At 33.1% G+C, this 24,394-nt stretch overlaps 1 protein-coding gene and 2 long non-coding RNA genes across 4 annotated transcripts; 2 read left to right on the top strand and 1 right to left on the bottom strand.

The window, feature by feature from the left end:
* Positions 1-4,218: 4,218 nt before the first annotated feature.
* On the top strand, positions 4,219-6,336 carry LOC131630673 (uncharacterized). Its single transcript, XR_009292391.1, has 3 exons — positions 4,219-5,256; positions 5,362-5,376; positions 5,476-6,336. It is a non-coding gene; the product is annotated as an uncharacterized LOC131630673 (long non-coding RNA).
* On the bottom strand, positions 6,067-9,857 carry LOC131630672 (L-ascorbate oxidase homolog). Of its 2 annotated transcripts, none has more exons than XR_009292390.1 (6): positions 9,534-9,857; positions 8,984-9,082; positions 8,778-8,887; positions 8,155-8,425; positions 7,942-8,044; positions 6,067-6,643 (listed from the first exon to the last, which is right to left on the bottom strand). XR_009292390.1 is itself a non-coding variant. In XM_058901431.1 (6 exons), the coding sequence occupies exons 1-4, from the start codon at positions 9,715-9,717 to the stop codon at positions 8,317-8,319; spliced, it is 549 nt and encodes a 182-aa protein (XP_058757414.1). In that variant the 5' UTR covers positions 9,718-9,857; the 3' UTR covers positions 6,067-6,643; positions 7,942-8,044; positions 8,155-8,316. The 2 variants fall into 2 exon arrangements, 1 of the variants encoding a protein (XP_058757414.1); XM_058901431.1 differs by having other exon boundaries at positions 8,984-9,129.
* Positions 9,858-13,597: 3,740 nt separating this feature from the next.
* Positions 13,598-14,318, top strand: LOC131630678 (uncharacterized). The gene is made up of 2 exons (XR_009292395.1): positions 13,598-13,698; positions 13,799-14,318. It is a non-coding gene; the product is annotated as an uncharacterized LOC131630678 (long non-coding RNA).
* Positions 14,319-24,394: the final 10,076 nt, after the last annotated feature.

Raw genomic sequence — 24,394 nt, 5'->3', positions numbered from 1 at the left:
AATGCAGGTCTATGTTCTAAGTTTTGTCCACTAGTTCTATCCACAATTCTATCCACAAATTTTTGGTGTGATTTACAATTGTAAAAGAAAATTTTGTTTGTAATTGTTGGTGTGGAATTGTTCAGGAATATATAGTTTGGAGTACTAAAATGTTTTATATGGCTGTGGAATGTTAGTAAAATTTTGTAAAAATTTTATTGGGTTTGGTCTTCCAATTTTATCTGCCATTATTAAATTGGTGAAGAAATTGTATTATTGAGAATTATAAAATGTATATGCTTAGAAATAATTAGAACTTTGTTATTTAAATAACTAGTAGAAGACCCGTGCATCCGCACGGGTAATTCAAATCTTAAGATGAATAATGTATTACAAACGAAAAAAAAAGTTTAAAAATTCGAATACGGAATATTAATTTAAGATTAACAAAACATAATACAGATGGAATAAATCTATATATAGTAGCTATGTTAAAAAAAGAACATGAAAATGCAATAGTCATTCATATCTTATGTAATTCGAAAATGCTAGGTTGTTGGTGATATACAATTGTTATTATAAAATCTCTAATAACTTGAAATATTTAAAAATAAATATTTATCGAATCACCAACATAATAAATTTAATACGATTAATAGCTATAAATATTTACAAATATCACTGATGATTATAAATATTCATAATATTTTGTTGGTTAAATAAAAAAGGTATTGTGGTGTTAGTGTCCTGTGAATATAGCAAATTTATGCTAATTATAAATATTTATAATATTTTGTTGATTCAAATAAAACAGGTATTGTGATAATAATGTCCCATGAAAACTTCTTAAATGAATAGTTTTCAAATTTAATTGGTATATAATTTATTTAAATACAATTATAAAATATGAAATAATAAATTTTATTGTATGACACCCATGCGTCCGCACGTGTAAATTAATTTGATATGGATAAAGTATATTTAAATATATAAAATAAATTTGAAATAAATTATTGAGAAAAGGGGTCATGCACTGACAGTGTAAAATATTTTTACACGGTTAACCAATCACCAACATATATCCAATTAAAGTATTCTTTTATTTTAAAAAAAATTAATGACATGGAAGATTAATAACTCTCTATTGGATGACAGTGTAAAACTATTTTACACTGTCAGTGCACTACCTTTTAACTCTAAATTACTTAATTATAAAATATACAATAATTTGATTTATTCAATTGTATTAAATAATCATAAAAAATAAAAAATAAACGGCACAAACCCAAATGTCACAATAAATTATTTTCTACTTCAGTTAGGAGTGGAAATAGGCTGGGTCAAGTTAGGCTTTGCCAAGCCTAAGCCTGATCTGTCAAAAAAATTGAAGTCTAAGCCTAACCTGTAGCCTGTCACAGGCTTATTTTTTAGGCCTGAGCCTGACCTTTTCGAAGGCCTGGTTAGCCTGTTAGCCTACATAAAATCCTATTTGTTTTAGACATATATAAATAAACAACTAAAATAATATTTAAATAGACTAACTAACTAAAAGAACTTATGAGAACAATGTTCATCCGGTGTTTTCATCTTATTTTCACAAGTTCTTCAAGATAACCAAGTTTTATTAGTGCATTCTAATTCAAAGTACAAAACATAACATAATGATGATAAAAAAGTATTCATATTTATTTAAGCATAGCACCCCTTTTTTTTACCTATCAAAAACCATCTCAACCTGCTCTATGACAAAATCCAAAAAGGTTTCACCAACCATACAAAACAACTTGGCTTGAGAACACATTAGAGAACAAACTTCCAATGTGAGAATATTTCAAAAACACGACTTACCATTTTTTCGCACATCCGTACATTGCTTCAGATGATGTTCCAACAATAACAGATTATTAATGGCATGCTGAACAGTAGAAGGCAAACACAACATGAAAAGTAATAAGAGAATACCAATAGACAAAACACAATCTACAGCAAAAAGACAAGATATACTGTTTGGTCATGTCGACCAAATCTCATCAATGAAAAACTGATGTGATCATGTCAGTAAATTGACAATAGCCTGAATCTTTTAACACAAGGTAATTTAAGATCTTTTACTATAAAAAAAAATATTTACATTCTCTTGCAAAATTGCATGCAGAGTGCAGTGTACATATCCCTAGCCATACCCTTGGAATCACCACACACATAAACATAAGCTCCCGGAGATATCATGCTCCAAATATCTGAAGCCTGCAGAAAGAAAAGTGTTAATTGAGATTTAAGTGAGGCTGTATATTGTAAATTAGAAATAAAAGTATCAAGAGAAAAAGTAAGCACCTTCTCCGTCATTTAATGTTGGACATATTCCTTTGTGGGCCCATTTCGTGAGAAGGAAACAATGAGCTCAGAAAGTGCGCCCTCATTAACAAAGTGGTTCAATTCGTCTTCATGAATATAGTCCTTTAAAAAAATTAAAATCCAATATAAAATATGATATCTTTCTCACATATACCCACAGTACTTGGTTGCTTAAAGTCATAAATCTACATGGTAGGCATGTAACTTGCCACCGAACGGTTCCTACATCAAAAGAATAAAACAGAGGGGCCCAATTCAGCTCCATCTTCTTTCAGAGCTAAACTTTCCTGAAGCAAAAATAGGAAAACAGATGCAATCAGTATTAATAGAATGAACATCAAGTCTGTTGGTTCAAACCTGCAAGAAACCTTGGAAAGGAGCCAACCCAGTGCCAGGACCTATCATAATTACAGGCACTTTATTATCAGCTGGGAGCCTAAAATTGGACTGCCTGACAAAGATAGGAGCCCAATACAGTCCTGACTTTTCTCCAATGGTACAGAATTTTGAAAATCAAAACATAAGGTAAGTCAATTCTTTGAAATGAAGTAATAGTGGATCTCTAAAATGACAGTATTTCCATCAAATTTCAAAAATTGCCAGATATCACGACTAATATTAATATTTAACCATTTCACAGATTCAAGTTGACTTTCATTCTGCTTATGCAGGAAAGTAACAGGCCATGACAAACTGATATCAAAAATCTAAGTAGTACAATTTCCCTTTATAAAACTCTATAGATGAATAAATGAAATAAAAGTCATCAAAATAATAGACTATGAATGAGGCCCTGAATGTATATGGAAAAAGAATTGAACATTGAGCAAAATAAGATACAATGAATTATCGGCTATCTCTTCACCGACCTTACATTCAACTTCTAAAACATTCTTGATTTCTGGCCCTGTTTCAGCAATAGCAAAAAACCTCTTTTGTAGCAAAAAACCTCCTTACTCAAAATCAGAAAACCAGAACACTTCTTCCTACACCAAATTCAACAACACAAAGGGAAAATAACATAAGAACATCATCATTTTTTCTGGTTATTATTTCAATGTAGCTTACAGATTGAAGGGAGATTCGAGGAAAAAGAGAGAAAATCGAACCCACCTCAATGTCGATTGCCTCTATCGATTCCAGACAAAGCTTCTCGGTGCCACCCTTCCCATAACTCTGTCGTCTTTTAACACACACCCCACAACATGTTCTTACCCTCAGATTGTTAACCAAGACCACCCTCCTCGATTCACTCCTACTTGCACACGATTCAACCGTCGTGAAACTCTATTCACCCATTATGAACCCTCATCTTCAATGTTTTGGAGAGAGAATGAAGAAGATAATTATGTAAATTATGAAGAATGAGAGACGTTAGGGTTTGTGGGGTTTAGAGAGAAGAGGGAAAACAGGAGAGAGATAGTGAGAGTGTTGTAAATGACAAAAATGTGGAAAGAGGGTGGATAGAGGAGAATGAGAGGGAAAAGGAAATTTGAAAAAAATTGCATGCCACTTGTACAAAAGGACTCTTTTTATTGGTTGGAATTAATTTAATTAGTAAATTACGATAAGGAGCAGTTCTTAGTGTTAATGTAAAATGTAAGGAAGAGTAATTTAGACGGTTTGGTGGCATATTTCATTCTTAGTTAGGTAGTTGATAAATATATTTTTTTTATAAAAGATCACTTTATTTTGTCATCTTTTAAATTATAATAAAGTCATAGTGGAATGTAATTGGGCTGTAAATTTGAGTGTCACAAAAACATAAGAATTTTAAAAAAGTTTTAAAACAAATATTGATCCAATTACTATTGCAAACCGAAATAAACCAGTTCAGTTACCCGAACTCGGTTCAACCCGAAACCGAAAAAACTAAGACTTAAATTGGTCGGAATTGGGCCCATAGATGTTACTCGAGAGTTGGGCCGGATTGGGGTTTTAGGCCCAAACCCAAACCGGCCCGAACCGATATCCACCCCTACATGCCATAGTCTTCAACCTTGAAATTTTTTTATTAGTTAATTGACATTGGTAGCTTCGTGTTGTGTGAGAAGGAATAAGGGAAAGGAAGTAATTATCATTGTCACACATACTATTAGAACTACTAGTGCTTTCGTAACTCCCAAGTATATCTATTTATAAAGGAGGATATGGCTTATATAGATAATTCCGACAAACTGCCCCCCTCCTCTTTTTACGTCCAGTTTGATGCATTTGTTTTTAAGGGTGAGCTTTGCAGTCAACTAACCTCTTCTATTATTTTAGGTTGTTTTATTTACATCCTTTCAACCGATTCTTTCAAAAGTGAGGTGTCTAATTTCTTAATTGTGGTCTTCTCAATGGAGTGGTTGAAGGTGAGTTTATGTTTTCCTTTTTGCAACGTTATTTTTGTGACTCTCCCCTTAATTGAAGTTTTGTTTTGCTTACTTTAATTTTTTTAGTGTACTATTGATGCTCTTAGAAGTATCATCTACTTTTCTTCTTTTTAAATATATTAATTGTTTGCTATTTAAAATAAAAAGTCTTTACTTTCTTTCTATGTTATATTTAAAGTCTCTAAAATCTTTTCTTAAACAACACATATGCATCATAATTTTGACGTGTATAGTGACTTCCTGCTCAAAATATATGATACTATATTACACATATGCATGATTAAATGTCATAAAGAGGCAAACAAAATATATAAATAAACATAAGGGATATTTTAATAATAGTTATGATATTTTGAATTAACATTTAATAATATTTTTTATCAAATGTTTTTTATCGATGTAAGGAAGGATCAACTTTATAATTTATAAAGTGACTAAACCATTTATTACATACATGGAAAAGGAAGAAATATGACTAAAATTGTATTGTTTGTTTATGTCATGATTATCATAATTTCTCTGATTTTTGCTGCTATGAACATTGAAGGTACTTGGAAGTCATTTATATCCTCTTCAAATTTTCTTATTTAGTTTATACACAATGTTTTATCTAATATAATTTACATTATTTTATCATCTTTTATTTTTACAGCGTTCTTATATCCACGTAAGTCATTTATATCCTTTTCAAATTTTCTTATTTAGTTTATACACAATGTTTTATTTAATATAATTTACATTATTTTGCCCTCTTTTACTTTTACAGCGCTTTGTTGTTATAGTGATTCGGATTGTCCTCCATTTAGGTGTTGGAGACCTTGGATAGCAAAGTGTGTCAATAGATGGTGTAGATGTGTACCTGAGGAAGACATATGATATCATTTGTGATGTCACTTAGCTTTTGTTTTTATTTCCTTTTTATTTTTAAAGTGCACCTTGACATCAAAAATGACACTAAATACTTACACTATGCTACTGTTTACTTACTGAGAACAGTATAATAGTACTAGTGAACAATATCAGTAAATAGTAATTTTTAGTGGTAAATAAAAGTTGGTTACTAAAATTTAAAAATTTTATTAATAAAATAATGAAGTTGGTTAATAAACGCTCAAATATTGAAAATAGTTTTTAGTAAGTTGGTTAATGAAATATATTATGTTGATTAATAAAGTTATAAAGTGGGTTAATAAATGTTCAGATATTAAAAATAGTTTTTAATAGTAAAACAATGTTGATTAATGAAATGTAAAATATTAGTTAATGAAATTATGAAGTTGGTTAATAAGCGCCCATATATTAAAAATAACACTAATAGTAAAATAAAGTTGATTAATGAAATGAAAATGTTGGTTAATAAACTCCAAATATTGAAATTAATTTTACACTACTAGAAATACTCCATTTTCCTGCGGATTTCAGTTAAATTTCCACAGGAAACACGTTTCCTGCGGTTTTTCCTGCGGCTTTAGGTCCCCAGCTAAAACCTTCGTGGGTAATAATTTTGGCAGGAAGTTCCGCAGGAAATTCCGCAGGTAAATCCGCAGGAAATTTCCGCAGATAAATCCGCAGGAAATTTCCGCAGGTAAATCCGCAGGAAATTTCCGCAGGTAAATCCGCAGGTATTTTCTATAATAATCCAAATGCAATCACCGACTTTACTTTCATCCATGATGAACTCAAAGTCACCTTTGAGAGGTTAAAATATTTTCACATCAAAATCTATGTATACATGATAAGAAGTATAGACCAATGTCTAAATTATTAACTTAGGAATTTAAGAGTCTAGAAAGTACAAACGCTCGCACTCTTTTTCCAAGGCACACCAAATAACAAAAAGATATGCAGACTTACCTTTCACCACTGTTTCCATAGGTATAAAGCCCCCCATCACTGCTATGAGATAATCTACCTGATGTTAACGGTGACACTTCCTGTTACATATATAACAAACAACATGAATCAAGACAATATTCATAGTTGAGATATGTATGTGTTTGTTGATAGTATTAGTAAAAGAGTGAACACCTCTAGCAGAGTGTGACATAATGCGTTCAAGGACAAGCTGTGAAGTAGCAGAAGAAGCGAAGGAAAACTGATTCTTAGACACAATTGAGAGCTCCTCAGAGATAGAGTAGATACTGTTTTATTCAGGAATAGAACCATTTGATGGCATGCATGATGAAAGAGGTGGTTGAGAATGAGCTAGTGCAATAGCCTTTGTGACTTCAAGAGCTGAAGTACTCCATGGCCTTGACAGAAACTCCATAGGAACTCGAGGACTCTCCGGCAGAGGAGTACGGTGGCCATCGCTTGGAACAAACTCAGGATGCATACAATTGATTGGTTCTGTGTCAGTTAGTGTGAGGTACTAGCTCTTTGTGTACGGTAGTTTTATGTATTGTTATGAGTGATTCACATGACTGTATTGTTAGAGGAATAATTATGAGTATGATGTATGCATGAAGAAAATATTCTAATGGAATTCTGCAATAACCCGCATCCCAAACCATATACAATTATTATTATTTTGGATACTTGTTTGATATATAGATAAATGCATGATATGTATCCAACACAAAAAGTATTATAATGACTTAAATATGTACTATGATACTATAATGATGAGTAAATGTAGATAGTAGTTACCCTGGGAGGTTAATATCTTGTTAATATGATGAACAAGTAGTGTACACCGTTAAATTAACTGAGTTCTTTCAAACAACCATTTCAAAACAAGTATTTGGGTTTATGTAAAAAGTAGAATTCAAATGTCATCATTTAATTTATTCATCTTCTTTGTAGGATGCTATCAGTCTATTACTGCCTAGTAAAAAGACTCATGTAAGTTCATTTTACTAGTTTTTTTAAATGTAAGTTCAATATGATTTATAGCCTGGAAGATATCTCAATTATCAAAAGCTTCAACAATTTAACAGAAATTTCAGAATTAACATTCAGAATTAACACCTTCCTAACCAACATTCCCCAACTAACTTCTAGCCGGAATTAGCTGTCAGAAACAAGAATATCTAAAGGGTTGTTGCAGCAGACACTTAACACTTTCCTAGCTTCAATTGGACTCAAGGTTAATCCAACAAATAGTAGAATATATTTTGGAGGTGTGGATGTTGATACAAAAGAAGCTATCCTTAATCTGACAGGCTATAAGGACCGCTTGCGTTAGAATCAATCATCGAGAAAAAAAATGCCTAAAGTTGTAGTAATGTACCTTGATCTACATTGAATGTGAAAGCATTAGAACCATGACCATTGATGACAAGTCCATCAGGAAAAGGAAGGTCACTTCCATTGTCTAGAATGGCCTTAAGATCCTGAAAGAAGAAAAGTCACCAATTTGAGATAAGACGGCTCAGATCACTCGATTATTATATTAACTTCAAACGATCTCGAACATTAGTTTCGGAAGTGCAAAGCTACTTACTGTGTGATTTCTGCTGTACCAATCTCCGGTCAATACGGTGAAATCATTTGCCGGAGGAGGAAACGGTACCGGAATCATAGGACGGCTGTTAATTTTGATGCCACCATAACCACCTGCAGCCTTGTGAAATTCAAGGGAGAGAAAGTAAAAGAAGCTACCAATCTAATCTTTTACTTGAAGAACATAAGTGAAGTTCTTTCCTGGTGGAATTGGACAGTTTGTTCCATATACTCCATCTTGCCATGAATTTCTTCTCTGCTCTACTCCATTCCTAATCAAGATTCATCACATCCTCTTAATATTAGCCTAACACTCAAATAATAGGAGCATTGTACTATTCAAAACTAACTTCGTACACCGAGACCTCTAAAAAAAGATAAGTCTGTGTGCCAGTATTAGTGTTGTGTGCCAGGATTGATATCTGACACTGACAGCGACACTAGTAATTACATTATTTTTTTCAAATTAATACCGGTGTCGAGGTGTCAATGTCGGTATCTATATTTCTTAGATCAGAATAAGTAACTACAAAACTATGAAAAAGTAAAACTATGATATTGTTTTTGAAGCTAATACTTGAAACACAAAACTAAACAAGAAATTTAGCAGAAAAAGAAACTAACCAAGAAAACAGAAAAGGTTGATCCGAGCTATTGAAAACATTGATAATCAAGTTATCATTAGTGACAGCTTCAATCTGAGGTCCTGGAAACTGTCCATTTATCAATATACCCTACCATTTCATCAACCAAACATTCAATACATCTCATTGGAAAATAAAGTAAGAACAAAAACAAAATAGAACTTAGAAGAATAATATAAATATAACCTGTTGTTTAACTCTAAGAGGATAGATATCTCCATAGGTAACATTCCAAGTGTAGAATCTATAAGCTACTAACATCTGATTCAATGCCTTGGCCAGAACCTGCTGAGTGAATAATGTACGTTGTTCAAAACCAGCCGAGCAAGCATCTGTTATTTGAGAATCGATTACAAAACAACAACAACTTACAAGGACAAGCCAGTGAAGTTACTAACAAACAATTATTAAAAAAGTTTACTAAGGTGACACTAGCATAATTGAATTTCTTCAACATGTTCACAAGTAGAGTTAAATTTCCAATCTTTGTAGGAATTGGTCCAGTTAAGTGATTCATTACCAAATCCAACACCTGGGGAGATTTTAACATGCACTATTCGAATCTGTATGAAACATACATGTAGAAATGCACTAGTTTAGAAATACATGTCATAAATTTTTCTATAAGGCATTTCATCAAACAGTTTAACAGCAATACACTTCACATAAAAAAGTATCAAGACTTTGAAGTTAGATTAGGAGTAAAACTATTTGATTAGGTAAAAAGAATACTCACCCTTGGAGGAGATGAAGCTCGCGGTGGCCTGAGAGAAACCGGCACGGTGGATTTTTTCGATCTGAAAGTTTAGGGTTCGAAAAGAATTTAAATGATTCATGATTGTAGTTACGTTTTGGTTAAATCTGGTTGAAGTTTCACGATTGCAGTGTGGAAAGGTTGAGATTTTGTGTGGGAATTTCATTTTCAGTGAAGCATTTTCTTTTCTTTGATTTCTATGGTTGTTTTTTTAGTCGAAGTAGAAAGAGAGACATGTGAGAAAGGTAGCGCATTTGAGAAGAGACTGAGAGAGAGAAACTGAATAAATCTTCACGTGTTCTCATTTTCAAGTGTTTTATTTGTTTTTAAGTGTTTTGCCATGTGTGTTGCTATTTCATTGTTTAGTGAATTATTCTTTCCTTTTATTTGTTTTTATTTGTTTTTTTATTAATATTTAAAATCATTAATTAAAAAAATCAATTGAAAAAATCAAAGAAAACTTTTTTATGAGAAATTGAAGGAATGTGGCGGACAAGCTTTCTCTTTCTTTCTTTTTTTAATAATTGTTTTTTTAACAAAAATGCATTATAATTTAAAATTTGCATATCATTTATTTATTTTATTAAACATTAACTAAAATACATTATAAAAATAATTAATAACATTGAAAAAATTAAGATTAAAAATTAAAATTAAACTAAATATAAAAACACCATAAATATAATTAATAAAATAGAAAATATAATGACTAAATTTTTTTATAAATTTAAATAATGAAATGTCAAATCCGCAGGTAAATTTGCAGGAAACTTTCCTGCGGAATTACCTGCGCATTTTGTATTACAGTTTGGTGTTAATAAAAGTTGATAATCGCAGGAAGATCCGCAGGAAAGTTTCCTGCGAAATTACCTGCGGATTTTATATTTTTGTTAGATATTTTGTTTAAAATATATTTTCCGCAGTAAAATCCGCAGGTATTCCTGCGGAATTTGCGGCCAACGCTGAATCTGCAGGAAATTTATTTTATTTAATAAAGTCCCAGGAAAATCCGCAGGTATACCTGCGGAATAATTTCCGCAGGAAATTCCGCAGGTAATACGAGTATTTCTAGTAGTGTTAGTAGTAAAATATAGTTGATTAATGAAATGTAAAATATTGGTAAATGAAATTATGAAGTTGGTTAGTCACACAATTTTATATAAAAATTCGTTAATCTAAAAATAAAAAATGAAAAAATTATATATCTTTTTCTTAAAATTATTTACTATTATAATATTTCATTGTTCATTATATTCGTGAATAGTAAAATATGATGTAAGTGGAGAAATTGGTGTCAAAATAGTAATTTTGTTATTGGCAAAATACTCTTTTTAGTCCCATAAGTTAATTTCGGGGTTCATTTTGGTCCATTAACTTCAAAAAGTTTCAAATTGGTCCATTAATTCTTCAAAATGTGTTATTTTAGTCCTTTTTGTCATATTAGCGGCAGAAAAACTCAAAAGTCGGTCGCTAAATCCATCGCTAATATGTCAAAAAGGACTAAAATGACACTTTTTGAAGAGTTAAGGGACCAATATGAAACTTTTTGAAGTTAAGAGACCAAAATAAACCCCTAGGTTAACATACGAGACCAAAAATGATATTTTGCCTTTGTTATTTTTATGACTTTCTTATTTTTATAATTTATTAAACAGTTTCCCAAATTATTTATTTGACATTTCATGCATCACAAGAAAAAGTAAAAATTTGGCATTTATAAAATGACGGTTTCTAAACACCGCCACAACAAAAGTAAATTGTGACGGTCATTTAAACTAACGTAATATGTTGAATATTTATTAGGTTGACAGTATTTACTAAATAAAAATTCCATTATCCATCATCAATCTTGTTAGGGGAAGTTTTTTACTAGGGAACATTGATACAAAGTTGAGGATTAGGCACCTTTGTGGGAGGCACACCACGTATCCACCTAAAACTTTAAGGTGGTAGGTGAGTGGGTTCTCCCACTTATAAATGCTCAAGTCACCACATTCATATTCAATGTGGGACCATTTACTCACTTACTCACACTTGCATTATTATATTTTAACCCTCCCCCCCAAGTGTGAGTCTACAATAATCCCTATAACACTTGTACTGCCGTTGACACCTTGCAATAGGACACCCCTTCTTGGGCATTTCGATACTAAGTTGGTCTCATTCTCCAACCAAAGGTTCGTGATACTATTTTGTTAGTGCGTGAGGCACTTTTAGTGAGGAGAGAATAAAGAGAATAAAGGAAATAAGGAGTATATTATTGAATTGTACAAATAATGATACAAACTATGACTATTTATATACAACCTAATTAGGCTTGGGCTTACACAACTTGGTTTATATTTGATATTATTAGATTAGATTATATTTAATATTATATTAATAATATCAATCCAAATAATATCTCAAAAAATCCCAATAATATTTGATATAATCCAAGTTGTCGAACAACTCTAAAAATAGTCAATCTGAACTATTCCTAATTTCTTTCTCAAATTTAGGAATATGTCGATCTTCAATCCTTTAGTGAAAATATCGGTTAACTGTGCTTCACTTGAGCAATGCCTAACTTCAAGTTCACCTCGATTTACCTTTTCTCTCAGGAAGTGAAATCTAGCTTCAATATGCTTACTCCTTCCATACAGAATTGGATTATTCGCCAGATTTATGGCTGACTTGTTGTCGATTTGCAACACACGAGGTTTCTTCACTTTGAACTTCATTTCTTCAAGTTCTAATCTGATCCAAATTGCTTGACATGCAGCATAGGATCCTGCTATATATTCAGCTTTACACAATAATAATGCCACCACAAGTTGTTTCTTCAAACACCATGAAATTGGGGCACCAAATACTTGAAAGAAATATCCAGTTGTGCTTCTTCGATCTTCTTTATCTCCATACCAATCTTCATCTGAAAAGAAAATAACTGTAACTTCTTCGCCTTCAGAGTCTCGTCCTAATAGAATTTCCTAGTCTATAGATCCTTTTAGGTATCTTAGAATTCTTCTTGTTGCCTTCATGTGTGACACTCTTGGTTCACTCATGTATCCGCTCACTAATTCGACTTCGAAATCTATATCAGGTCGACTGTTGCACACATATCTTAGAGATCCAGTAATTTTCTTGAACAAAGTTACATCGACTTTGTCTTCCTCTCTATGCTTCTCCAACTTTAAATTTGTTTCGATAGGTAAGAATTCAGGATTTGAATCATCCATTCTAATGGAGCACCATAATTCTCTATATAATTGAAATTGGTCTGAAATGTGTGTGAATATTAAGCATGTATTTGGGATAAATTTTTAAAAAATAAAAACAACTTAATAAATAACAATTGAATATTTTGATGAAAATATAATTCTTTTACAAGAGTGTGACATTCTTTTAGGTTTGAAAAACAAAATTATATCTTCATGTGTGACATTCTTTTAGGTTTGAAAATCAAAATTATTTCCTTCAAAAATTTTTGTATGAAAATATAATTCTTTATTATTATTATTGGTCCAAGATTTTAATTTATCGAATGGGATAAAAAAAAACATGTTTTATATAAAGAAGTAATAGATGGACACAATGCTAGTGTTGGAATGACCAAGACGCCTCAAATGGATATTGTATGAGACATAAAATTGATTATTGGAAATTGAGGTGTTAGCAGCTTTTAGGAAGTAAATGAGTTTTTTCCTTTATTTTAGAAAAATGAACTCTATAGTAAAATATATAAAAAAAAAAATCCATATTTACTTTACAACTAAAATGAAAGAGAGAGAGTCTGGAAAAAAAATTTAGAGAGGTATTTTTTTTACTATAATTATTCAAAGAATTTTTATGATTGATAAGTTTTTAATTTTTCCTTTTTTATTAAATGTCATAGAGACAAACACAATACATAAATATACATAAGTAATATTAAATAATAATTATAATTTAATGAAGTGATATTTAATAATAATTTTTACAAGTGTCTTTTACAATTCTGCAAGAGTTAGAAATTATTTTATTAGTGTAACTAAGGACAAACTCTATAGTTTATAAAATGAGAAATCATTTGTTACAAAAGGAAGAAATATGGCTAAAATTGTGAAGTTTATTTATATCACTATTCTCATATCTTCTCTACTTTTTGCTGCAACAAACGTTGAATGTAAGTCATTTTTATCCATTTTAATTTTTTTTTATTTAGTTTACACACAATATTTTAACTAATATAATTTACGTTACTTGATCATCTTTTCTTCTTACAGCGTTCTATAGTCGATGTTCTAGTGATTCAGATTGTCTTTTAAATAAGTGTCCACCCTTTCAAATATCAAAGTGTATCAGAAATTGGTGTAGATGTGGATATCCAAAAGAGTTTGAGGAACCTTAAGAACACTTTTTTTTCAACATGTTCTCAAACATTCATTTTTGTATTGGTTGAAATATGTATGAATCCTATTAATTTATGTGTGACCTATTTCTAAAGTGAAGGACCATACATCTTTCAACTAATAAAAAAGTAAGTGTTTAAAAGAGTATTGAAAATAGAGTGTTGCTTGTCACTTCTCAAAGAGTTTATACCGTCTTAAATTTGTATACAGGATCATTTTCCAAGAGAGTAGCCCATTTCACTGCAACAATTGTGTTGTCACTTAGCTTTTGTGTTTGTGTTGGCACCCAATCGTTTGATTTTTATTTTCTCATCTAATTCAAATAGTTGTATTTTATTTGTATGACTTTGTAATCTAAGATGATGGCTATGAAATAAAAGAAGGTATTAATTAATATTATTTAGACTATCGTTTACTTTATTAATTTTAGGTATCAATTCATGCATTTTAATTTTTTATACACTCATTATGATCTATCTGTTTATTAGTATTTTTAGTAAATCAAACTAGAACTTTTCGTTTGCTTATAGGGTTAAATTCGAAAAAATTCAAAAAAATATTATGCAAAAAAATTGCTAGTCTTGAGAAACTATGTGATTGATTAAGTTTTGATGATTGAAAAGTGGAAGAAGAATAATAAAAGTTTTATTCGAAAATGACATAAAAATGTTTAAATAAATTAAACAAATCAAAAACAATAACAGGAAAGATAAAATTACATTCCTTTGATTAGAGGACACATGAAATGGTGCACAGAGTCAGAGTCATACATGTTTCTCTCAAACTTGTTTCTCATTATAACTTGGGTACTTTGGGTTTTGTAGGAATTTTTTATAAGAATTGTGGACCTCTAATTCTATACAAAAATTCTGTTTATATACTAATATATATTGGTAACCGTCAACAACAACTACTTCTCCAACGTTTGACGTGTACCCTAATACGCGTATTCCCAACCTCTGGCGTGTTTCAACATGTCTTGGTCTCTAAATTACTTTTGAACTAGTGTTAAGTGTTAAAAAACGAATGTACAACCTATAACCGCTTTTGTTGAAGACCTTTGCGTCAAAAACTAAGTGTAACTTTAAAATGTATAAAGGGATAGAAAGTTTGTACTATGTCCCGAGACTTGACAAGTGGTTCAAAATCGCTACGTTAGTATGTCAAAATCACCGTTCGACTGTAAAATTTACACGAGGATCAAAACTTATATGAAGAGAGAATGATTTTAATATAGTGGATTTTTTTTTTTAGATTCTTCCAAATCATGCCTAGTGAGTTTACTCTAGTGTCGAAAATCACAGGCTAACAGATGGCCCTAAGAAATGTCACTTTCGATCATGTTTGTAACGTGGAAGAAAAACAACGATTTTAGTAACCTTTTGACACTATTCTTAATAGCTTCCACTCGTCATTGTCATCATGGCTAACTTTTCCAAACTATCCTTCAAGAAGCGCGTACAAAACGGCCATCATAACATTCCAACTTCCTAGGCCATTGTTGGGCCACAAACTTAAATCCCAATAACAAATTTAAATTAAAAACCTTTCACTCTTCAGTGTGTCAAGTGTCCAATTTAAAAAGGATCTCTCTACTTTTCAAGAGCGAAAAAAGAAAATAATTTCCTTAGGACCCCTTTATAAAACTTTAGGGTTTGACTCTTTCTTCCTTAGAGCACCTATATCTGGGCAAAAGTTTCTAATTCTAGATCCTATGTGGACTTTGCAACTTTAGCTCAATGCCACTTTTGAATCCACTCTGCAAGCCACCATCCTAGCTGGCCTAATGGGATAAGTCGAAAATAGATAGGTCGAAGGCACTAGGCTTGTTCTACTTATTACAGATGATTGTGGGCCTTTGAACGAGAGAGATTTCAAAAACTACTTCTTCATGTATACCGAATGTGCTACATTTGTTCCCACCATTTCCATATTTGTTAGTTGAAGTTGTGGACCCGAGTGGTTCAAAAGAGCATTTCCAATATCTTCTCCTAAGCATGAATCTGAAGCACTCGACACTTGGATGGCCTTTCTTAAACCTCTTGTCTTGTCGACTAGGATTTCGATAAGGAGACGTGGCCCAAGGCTTGTCAATTACCAACCCAATCTGGTAGCTAGACAGTTTGGCCTTAACAATCTTCTATCCATATCTTTCTACATCCAGGAAGAAGACATTTGTTGGGTGAAAAGTATGATTTTGGAAGAAATTTTCCAGGGATGTTTGGATTAAAAAAACTAATGCAATCCTCTCTTTAACCCCATTTGATTTTTAACCCTTACTTTTACACCAAACAATTTGAAGACTGGTGGTCAAGTTATATGTTTGTTGTTTCTGAGGATCATCTGACAGTCCTTTGACTTTTTATATATGCTTTTTCCTCTTTCAGAAAAAGAGAAGAAAAGTTGAGGTACACATATCATAGAAATTCAAGATTTCCAAACTACTTTGAAACTATGTATAATCCATGCGGACTTCGTCAAATTACTCGTGACATAACTTCTTGTTTAAAACAGAAAATACATGATAACATCCCAAAACTCAAATTTCCCCTCATATCAACCCAAAAGATAGGTATGATTTAGCTTTCAAATTTCATCTTCCTGAATTTACTATGTCACTATTTACCCTTGATTTTGGTAAACAACTGCCAGTCTTCCAAAATCGATATTTTGGTTACTTGCATGATCGACTAGATTGATCCTAAGACATATGTGTAAGGTTTCTTGTGGTTTTAGATTTTCTTGAAACTAAGTTGTTTGATAATGATAAACTTAAAGACAAAAAAGATAATTTCGACTGAAATGTAAATGGATTAAAAAAGGACGTTTAATGCAAGTAAATTGACTAAGAAATAAAAATGGTGTTTCATACGTAAATTTATCAGAAACTATTTTCTCAACATACCTAGATACTTTGAGTGATTTGAGTATGGTACAATATTGAACACACAAAAATCTAATCGTGAAGACTCCTATCTATACTATTTTGACAATAACGGTACCGAACAGTTGTCTCTCTAGAGGATTACATGTTCTCATCTGCATGCGCTTCGTCTTTCACAAGTCTCAATGAAAAGTAACCATTTGTATTATATTTTCATCATTTAATCGACATGAATCCAGGTACTTTGTAGCACTTTTCTAGTTTTCTGCATTTTATGCTTTGATTTGTTGTTTTCGATTGTCTTCAGGTCCAAGTAAAAGATCCAAAAGACTCGGTGCGAGAAAGCGGAGAAAATTTTAAGTTTCGAGAAAAATTGGCCATGCTTCAAGAGGCCTGCTACGGCCACCCATGTTGCTTGACACGGGTCATAGAAGGAATGGAGTGGGACAAGTTTGAAATGAATCCAAGATGACTGTGGAGCAACACGGTTAGGTGTGTTACCTGACACGGGCCGTGTTGTGAGATTTGGGACATTAAACCAAAATTTGAAATTTCAGAGATGCAACACAGCCTTCTGTGTTGCCTAACACGGGCCGTGTCAGCCAAGGCGCTGATTCTCATCTTTTATTGTTTATGGGTCAAGTATTGAGCTACAAGGATATTTTGGGGATTGCCAACCAGTACCAAGGGTTTTCACTATTTAGGAGAGTTTTTACGATGAATTAGGGGACTTTTTGCTAGCGAAGAATTACACAATTGAAGATTGGAGAAAATTAGGTTTTTGGAGAGTGGAAGATTTTGATGAGTGGAAGCAATTGACAATCCAAGTTTATCCCAATCCTTGTAATGTCTAATTTTTATCTTTTATTTTATTTGAATACTATGAGTAGCTAAATCCCCCAATGATAGGGGGTGTCCCTGATTTGACTCAGTAAATGAATTTAATTTTATATTTGCAATAACAATATGTTTTTAATTATCAATTTGTTCTCTTAATATTCTTAATTCTTTCTCTTTTGGACAAATTGCGATTGATATATGATTATCAATTAGGTTGCCGTTGGTAATGATTTCTTGACAACATCCTATAGTAGATACCACCTAAGACTAGGTATATCCTATAGGAACTAGATTATTCTTGATTTAATAATTCTTAATTTTATCGATAAGTTTCTTTGGCCTTAGGGCTTAGGATGAATGATTAAAGGCTTTCTCACTATTCATATAGAAGTAAACATTCATAAGACTCGATAATTGATTATGTAAAATAAGTTTTTCAATATTGAATTCCATTTTTACATGAACAAATCATTCACTTTCTCTAGCATGCTACTCCTATTTATCAAATCCAATCTTATTTTCCATTTACTTTTAAGTGTTAGTCTTATTACAATTTACCCAAACAAATCCAAACAATAGTTTTTATTTAACTGAATAATAATCCAGACACAATATTTATTCGGAGTCCTTGAAATCAATATTCGGGGAATTTCCTCTTTATCACTACACTCGAAAAATAGTACATTTGTTATTTTCCCGATCAGGTTTATGGCGATGTTGCCAGGGACTGCCGAAATATAGAGTTTTAATTTTAGTTCAATTGAAATTTTGTTGTTGCAATTAAAATTTAATTTCTGTTATTTTATTTTAGTGGCTAATAGTTGTCTAAACTTTTTATGTGAGGAGCTTCCTCTGCTGAATTTCATTTTGACGCAGAAATCGAAAGAGCTTTGTGCGCAAGACTCAGACAAACCAGACTTGCAAGACTGGAATCCGAACCAGAGCATACCTTTGACAATTTTGATTCAGAGTCAGACAAAGAAATTGTGACTATGGTTGTAGATCCACCACCATTTGAGAGACTTCTTGGAGATTATGGTCAAGCAAATGCATCAGGTGGTAGGTTTATAATTGTAAACCAACCGATGAATGTGCCAAATTTCCAGCTCCATCAGAGCACCATCTCTCAACTTGAGAGAAGACCTTTCATCGGAAAGGTTAATGAAGATGCCAACAAACATCTGCAAAGATTTTGTACTATGAGCACTACTCTCAAGATTGATAGGCATACTGATGAAGCAAAGAAGTTGAGAATGTTTTTGTTTACGCTAGCAGAAGATGTTGAAGAGTGGTTTCATTCTCTTCCAGCTAGTAGTATCACTTCTTGGGAAGGGATATAGACTACTTTCTTGGAGGAATATTTTCCAACATCCGTGTTTCTGAGGAATAGATATGAGACACTGAATTTTAAACAGAAAGACAGTGACTCTCTAGGAGATGCTTATAAATGATTCAAAAGGCTTCTAGTAGCTTGTCCTAAACATAATATGGATCAAAGTTAGCAGACACAAATGTTAGTGAATGGTCTTAGAAGACTGTTGCTCCTTTAATTTCTCAACAGCCACTGGTTTCAAGAAGATCATTGAAGCTATATCGGCAAAAGAGCACCTAGAATTGTACAATTGGTGTGCAAGCAAACCTGAAGGAGTGATTGATCTGAAGTTAGAGACCAACAAGATAAGGTTGGAAGATACAATTGCTGCAGAATTAGATAAGAGTTTTAATCTATGAATATATAGGTACACAACAGGTAGCTTAAGTTAAACCTGGTCAGACTTTGAGTTCTGAGATTTGTAATGGACCCCTCTTACTGCCCATTGCATTATGCAACAGCCCGAGCCCCTCGCAAGGTGCTCCTGCCACTACCACCTTGCGATCTTCTCTACCCCCCTCACTTGTAGAGTTTTTGTCTTTCATGGAAATCAAAGCATGTACCATTGGATTAAAGTACATGTTCAATTCATTTCCACTACAAATTAAGCTAGTTACCTCAATTGGTAGTAGGAATGGACTGAACGTGTACTTGAACCCCAAGGTACAGGGTTTTATTCCCACGAAAGGAAAACAACTATACTAGTGAGCGGGTAGAGAGGATCGTGAGGTAGAAGTGCCAAGAGCGCAGAAGGCTTGGGCTGTTACTTATTGCGATTGCGCAACAAATTGAAAAGATAAAGTTTCTGAAGCAGAATAATCCATATTTAAAAACATATAATCCAAGGTGGAAGAATCATCCTAACTTCTCCTGGAAAGAATAACAATAACAAGCTCCATAAAAGGCTGATTGGGAAGTAGCTATAGAAAAAATGGTTGCACAAAGTTCTTAATTCCAAGAAGAGAGAAGAAGCAATCACAGGAACACCCCAAATTCGATCAAGAATTTGGAAGTCCAAGTGGGATAGATAGCACAACGATTATCTCTACAAGCACAAGGAACCTTTCCAAGCTCCACAACGATAAACCTAAAAAATCATGAGAATGTTAATGCTGTCATAACAAGAAGTCAGAAGGTGTCAAAATATTAAGATTATAAGGCAACAAAAGTTGACTTTGTCATTGAGGTAGATCTGGAAGTGAGAGAAAATAAGAAAAAGCATGATGAAGTTATACCACCCGTGAAGCCAACTGAAGAGAAAAATAAAAATGAGACTAAACCAGTGATTAAGGTACAATATCTGCCTAGAGTGACAAAGAAGGATCCAAAAATTAAAGACTTTGAGAAGTTTGTCACATTGTTTAAAAAGTTAGAGATAAATATGCCCTTTTTTGACACACTCGAGAAAATGCCCATGTACCAGAAATTCATGAAGGAGGTACTATAAAAAAAGAGACCACTAGAAGATGGATCGGTACCTGGTGATAAGAAATGTTGTGCAATATCGACAGATAAGAGAATCCCAATCAAGTAGAAGGATCCTGGATCGGTTGCAATACCTTGCACTATAAAAGACAAAACTTTCAAAAAGGTTCTAATTGATTAAGGTGCTAGTGTGAGCTTAATGCCATTATCTACCTTCCAAGAGCTTGGTATGGGAAAGGTGAGTGGTATAGGGACAAAGTTAAAATTTTCTGATCACACCATAAAGAAGTCCTACGGGGTAGCTAAAGATATACTGGTTACCGTTGACAAATTTATCTTTTTAGTGGATTTTGAGATCGTGGATATTCCGGAATATAAAAAGACCCCGATCATTCTTGCTTACTAGCCGATGCAATTTTGATATAAAAAATGTACTCTAACTTTAAAATCATATGATGAGGAAATAAATTTGAAAGTGTTGGAGATCAAGAAGCAAGGTGGAGGTGAACATAATCAATTTTCTGTGGGCATGATCAAAATAGAGGGAGAAAGCAAAATTCGGAGACTTCCTCTAGAAAAAGTCTCATGCATAATCTCTCAGGTGACATCATCTCAGGCATCTCTAACAACTACAAAAACTCCAAAGTTCATTCAAAAAGTCAAGAGGATAAAGAAAAAGGAACACCAAGGTAAGGATATGAAAGTTGGAAGCGACTTGGGGAGCAAAGTAGTTCTATCTCTGAACCAGTCAGGATCCTTGTTTTGGGAAAGAAAAAACAAGGTGTCGAAGCGGAAGTACTCCCCATAACAAGGGGAAATGAGCCACGAGCCAGGCGATGTTAAACGAAGAGCTACGTGGGAGAAAACCCACACTTTTAAGCACTATAAGTCACCCTTTCCTATCTTGTTCTCAAAGATTGAGGTCAATGTTTAGATCAAGTGTGTGTGTGGGGGGGGGGGGTTACTACTTTGTATTATTGCTTTTTGTTAATTATAGTTTTTACTTTTAATATTCGCTACTTGTTTCTGTTAATCTATTGTGGTAGTTTTTTTTTAGCATTATAGGTTCTTGGTTATTGTCTAGATAAGTGATGAAGGTTAGTACTACAGGATGAAAGATTCACCCCATTTGCGTTCTTGCTTGCAGTGAAGCCCCGCCCCCCAAAAAAAGTTGATACTGCTGAAAAAGAGGAGTGGAAGAAACTCTCTGAAGCCTGACTGACATAGGAAGGAACTCTCTGTGTTGTATGCATGAGAAATGAAATTAGAATCTATTCAAGCTTATGAATTGATATTGCATAGTGTGAAATGTTGAGTGTAAACACTTCAACCCTGAGAGGCTTCGTGAAAGTGTGAAGTAAGCTGACAAGTGAAGCAATATTGAAATTCTGGTGTAAGTCAGACTTCAGATGTCACACAAGATGCTAAGACATCTGATCACACATTCAGGCAGCAAGGTATAAACTTAGTAATAAAAAAACAATAAACAACACAAGAATTGTTAACCTAGTTCGGTGAAATCACACCTACTCTTGGGGCATACCAAGCCAGGAAAAAGATTCACTATCAGTAGTACTATTTTATGTAAACAACCTCCGGTTTATAGGTAAACAACCACTGGTCTACCTAGTCCTTACCCAATGACATCTAAGACATGAGAACCTCTGCTCACTCCCAACCATCTCATATGGTGTTGTACAGTTTTTAGTCCCAAGAATTGTATCAATGAATTAATATCCTTCTCTCTTTCTATTGTTTTCATTCTTCAGATTCCTATATTGAAGTTTCTTCAAAGCTTCCTTCAAGAATAATACTCCTCTTGCCTACACGCTTCGAGGATCACAATGGTAACCTTCCCACTGGTCGGGAGGTTTACCTGACCTAGCCCTAATGATTACATCGTTTTTATTCTCGGCTGGACTAAATTTCTAGGTTAAAATGCTTCTATTTATAACCTATACCCAACTGGATTGGCTTCTAATTGCAGCATAATTGTTGTTACAAATCAGTAACAACTACTGCCCAAAAAATAGGTCTTCAATCAAATATTTCTAAATTGCATCCAATTATAGAAAGTCTTTATTCTTCAATATTCTTCTTGATTCTTTTGACCTTTAAATTTATGCCTTTCAAAGGTTGCATAATATTCTCTGAATATTTTGCATTATTCAAAACAGAATGAATCTTCCAACTCAGCAGGCATGATGTCTTGCGCTTCTTCAAACGACATGTTATTCCAGATGTTGAAGATCTTCAACTCAACATGTTATGACATCTAATAGGACATCTTCTGTACCTCTTCAATAGCAAATATGTCTTATCTTTTCTTTCATATTATTTGTTTTACAAAAATCTGCCAATCCTAAAATACATAATCAACAATCTCCCTTTTTGGCATATTTTTGGCTACGATAAATAACACCCGACAAAGTCATTAGCAGCAGCTTCAACTTTCAAGAATGTCATCAGCAGCAACTTCAACTTTCAAAACCTCTTCTTTCATATTACGAAAAGAAAGGTCCAGTTTGGATCCAGAAGCATCTTCAACTCCTGTGTCGTAAAAACATCTTGTTCGACATCTTGAACAAGCACTATGATTCAACTCCATCTGGTCTAGATCTTGACCACCAAGGAACAACAACCTCAGGATTGTTAGATAGAAACTCCTGAAGTCATTTGGTGTACATGAGGAAAATATATACAACTCCCCCTTAATCGAAGAACTACCCGCATGATATGTGATACTGGGTACACAAATGGTGTAACTCAGATCACAAGTCACAACAATTCTTCATAACTCAGAACACATGTCACAACCCGATACCATACAGTTTTAAGGTAGAACATTGTTTTTCGACATGTTTGGATATCATATCGAGTACCAATACCCGAACAAGCATCTGAGTAACACACCCATACTTCCCCTTTTTGGCCAAAAATTGACAACTAAGGCCATCACAAAACCTAACCCAAGAATAGTTTTCCCAGACCCGTAAGAACCTTATAGTGATTCGCACTTTAGTAATGAATAGATAAATGCCGAAGGCTCTATAAATAGGCTGATAGTGGGCTTAGGAAGTAATGATCCTTGAAGGAATGACAAATAAAATGGTCAAGGAAGGTGTTAATAGATGAAGGAATAAACACCACTGCCCAATGTGTACCATCCAAAAAAAAACTTAGAATGATTTTTAACACCGTTGGACTGTTTTCTTTGAACAGATAAAACATCCACGTGCGTAGTCAATTCGAAAATTATTCCAATTCCAAGATTCCCTTTTTGACTACCTTTTCTGGCTGTGGACCAATTCTTCTGGAAGAACCAATTTCCTAAGATAGCGCATGCATAGTCATGGACAAGACCTCCTAACTAAGCTTTGATGTTATCTTTAAGAATGTTCTTTTCCAAGATTTCCATTCTCTGCTTGAACTTGAGAATATTTGAAGAGACTTATTTCCAATAAAGTTCCCGCACAGTCACTGACACTTCTATCTGATGGAGCTAGACCATATCTCTGTGCAGTTACCTTGTTTGACTCAGGAAGGCATGTCTTCAAAACATGTCCTGACATCTGGTCAGATATTTACTCTTCTTTAGTTTTCTTGCAACAGCTTCATAACCTTTAGAGGTCATCTTCAGACGCCGATAGGAAATTCTTGCACTAATCCTCCACAATCCTTTGGATAACACAAGTTTGGCATGATCAGAATGTTGGAACATTTTTGAAAACCAACTGCAACGACAGACTCAAAGTACTGGAATTACATAATGCCAGACTCAACAAGTGTTGTAAATTGTTACCAAAGATAACAGACTCAAAATACAAACAAAATACGAGACCCTAATGTCAACTATATGTTTACACAAAACTAGACTCAACAACATTCTTTTCTCCCCCTCTTTAGTCTTATCTTGAGAAAAGGTAATAAGAGAAAAAAACAAACAAAA

This window comes from Vicia villosa, unplaced genomic scaffold (assembly GCF_029867415.1).
Source record: "Vicia villosa cultivar HV-30 ecotype Madison, WI unplaced genomic scaffold, Vvil1.0 ctg.000715F_1_1, whole genome shotgun sequence".
NCBI classification, from domain to species: domain Eukaryota; kingdom Viridiplantae; phylum Streptophyta; class Magnoliopsida; order Fabales; family Fabaceae; genus Vicia; species Vicia villosa.
This window is presented reverse-complemented; position numbering and strand designations above follow the sequence as displayed.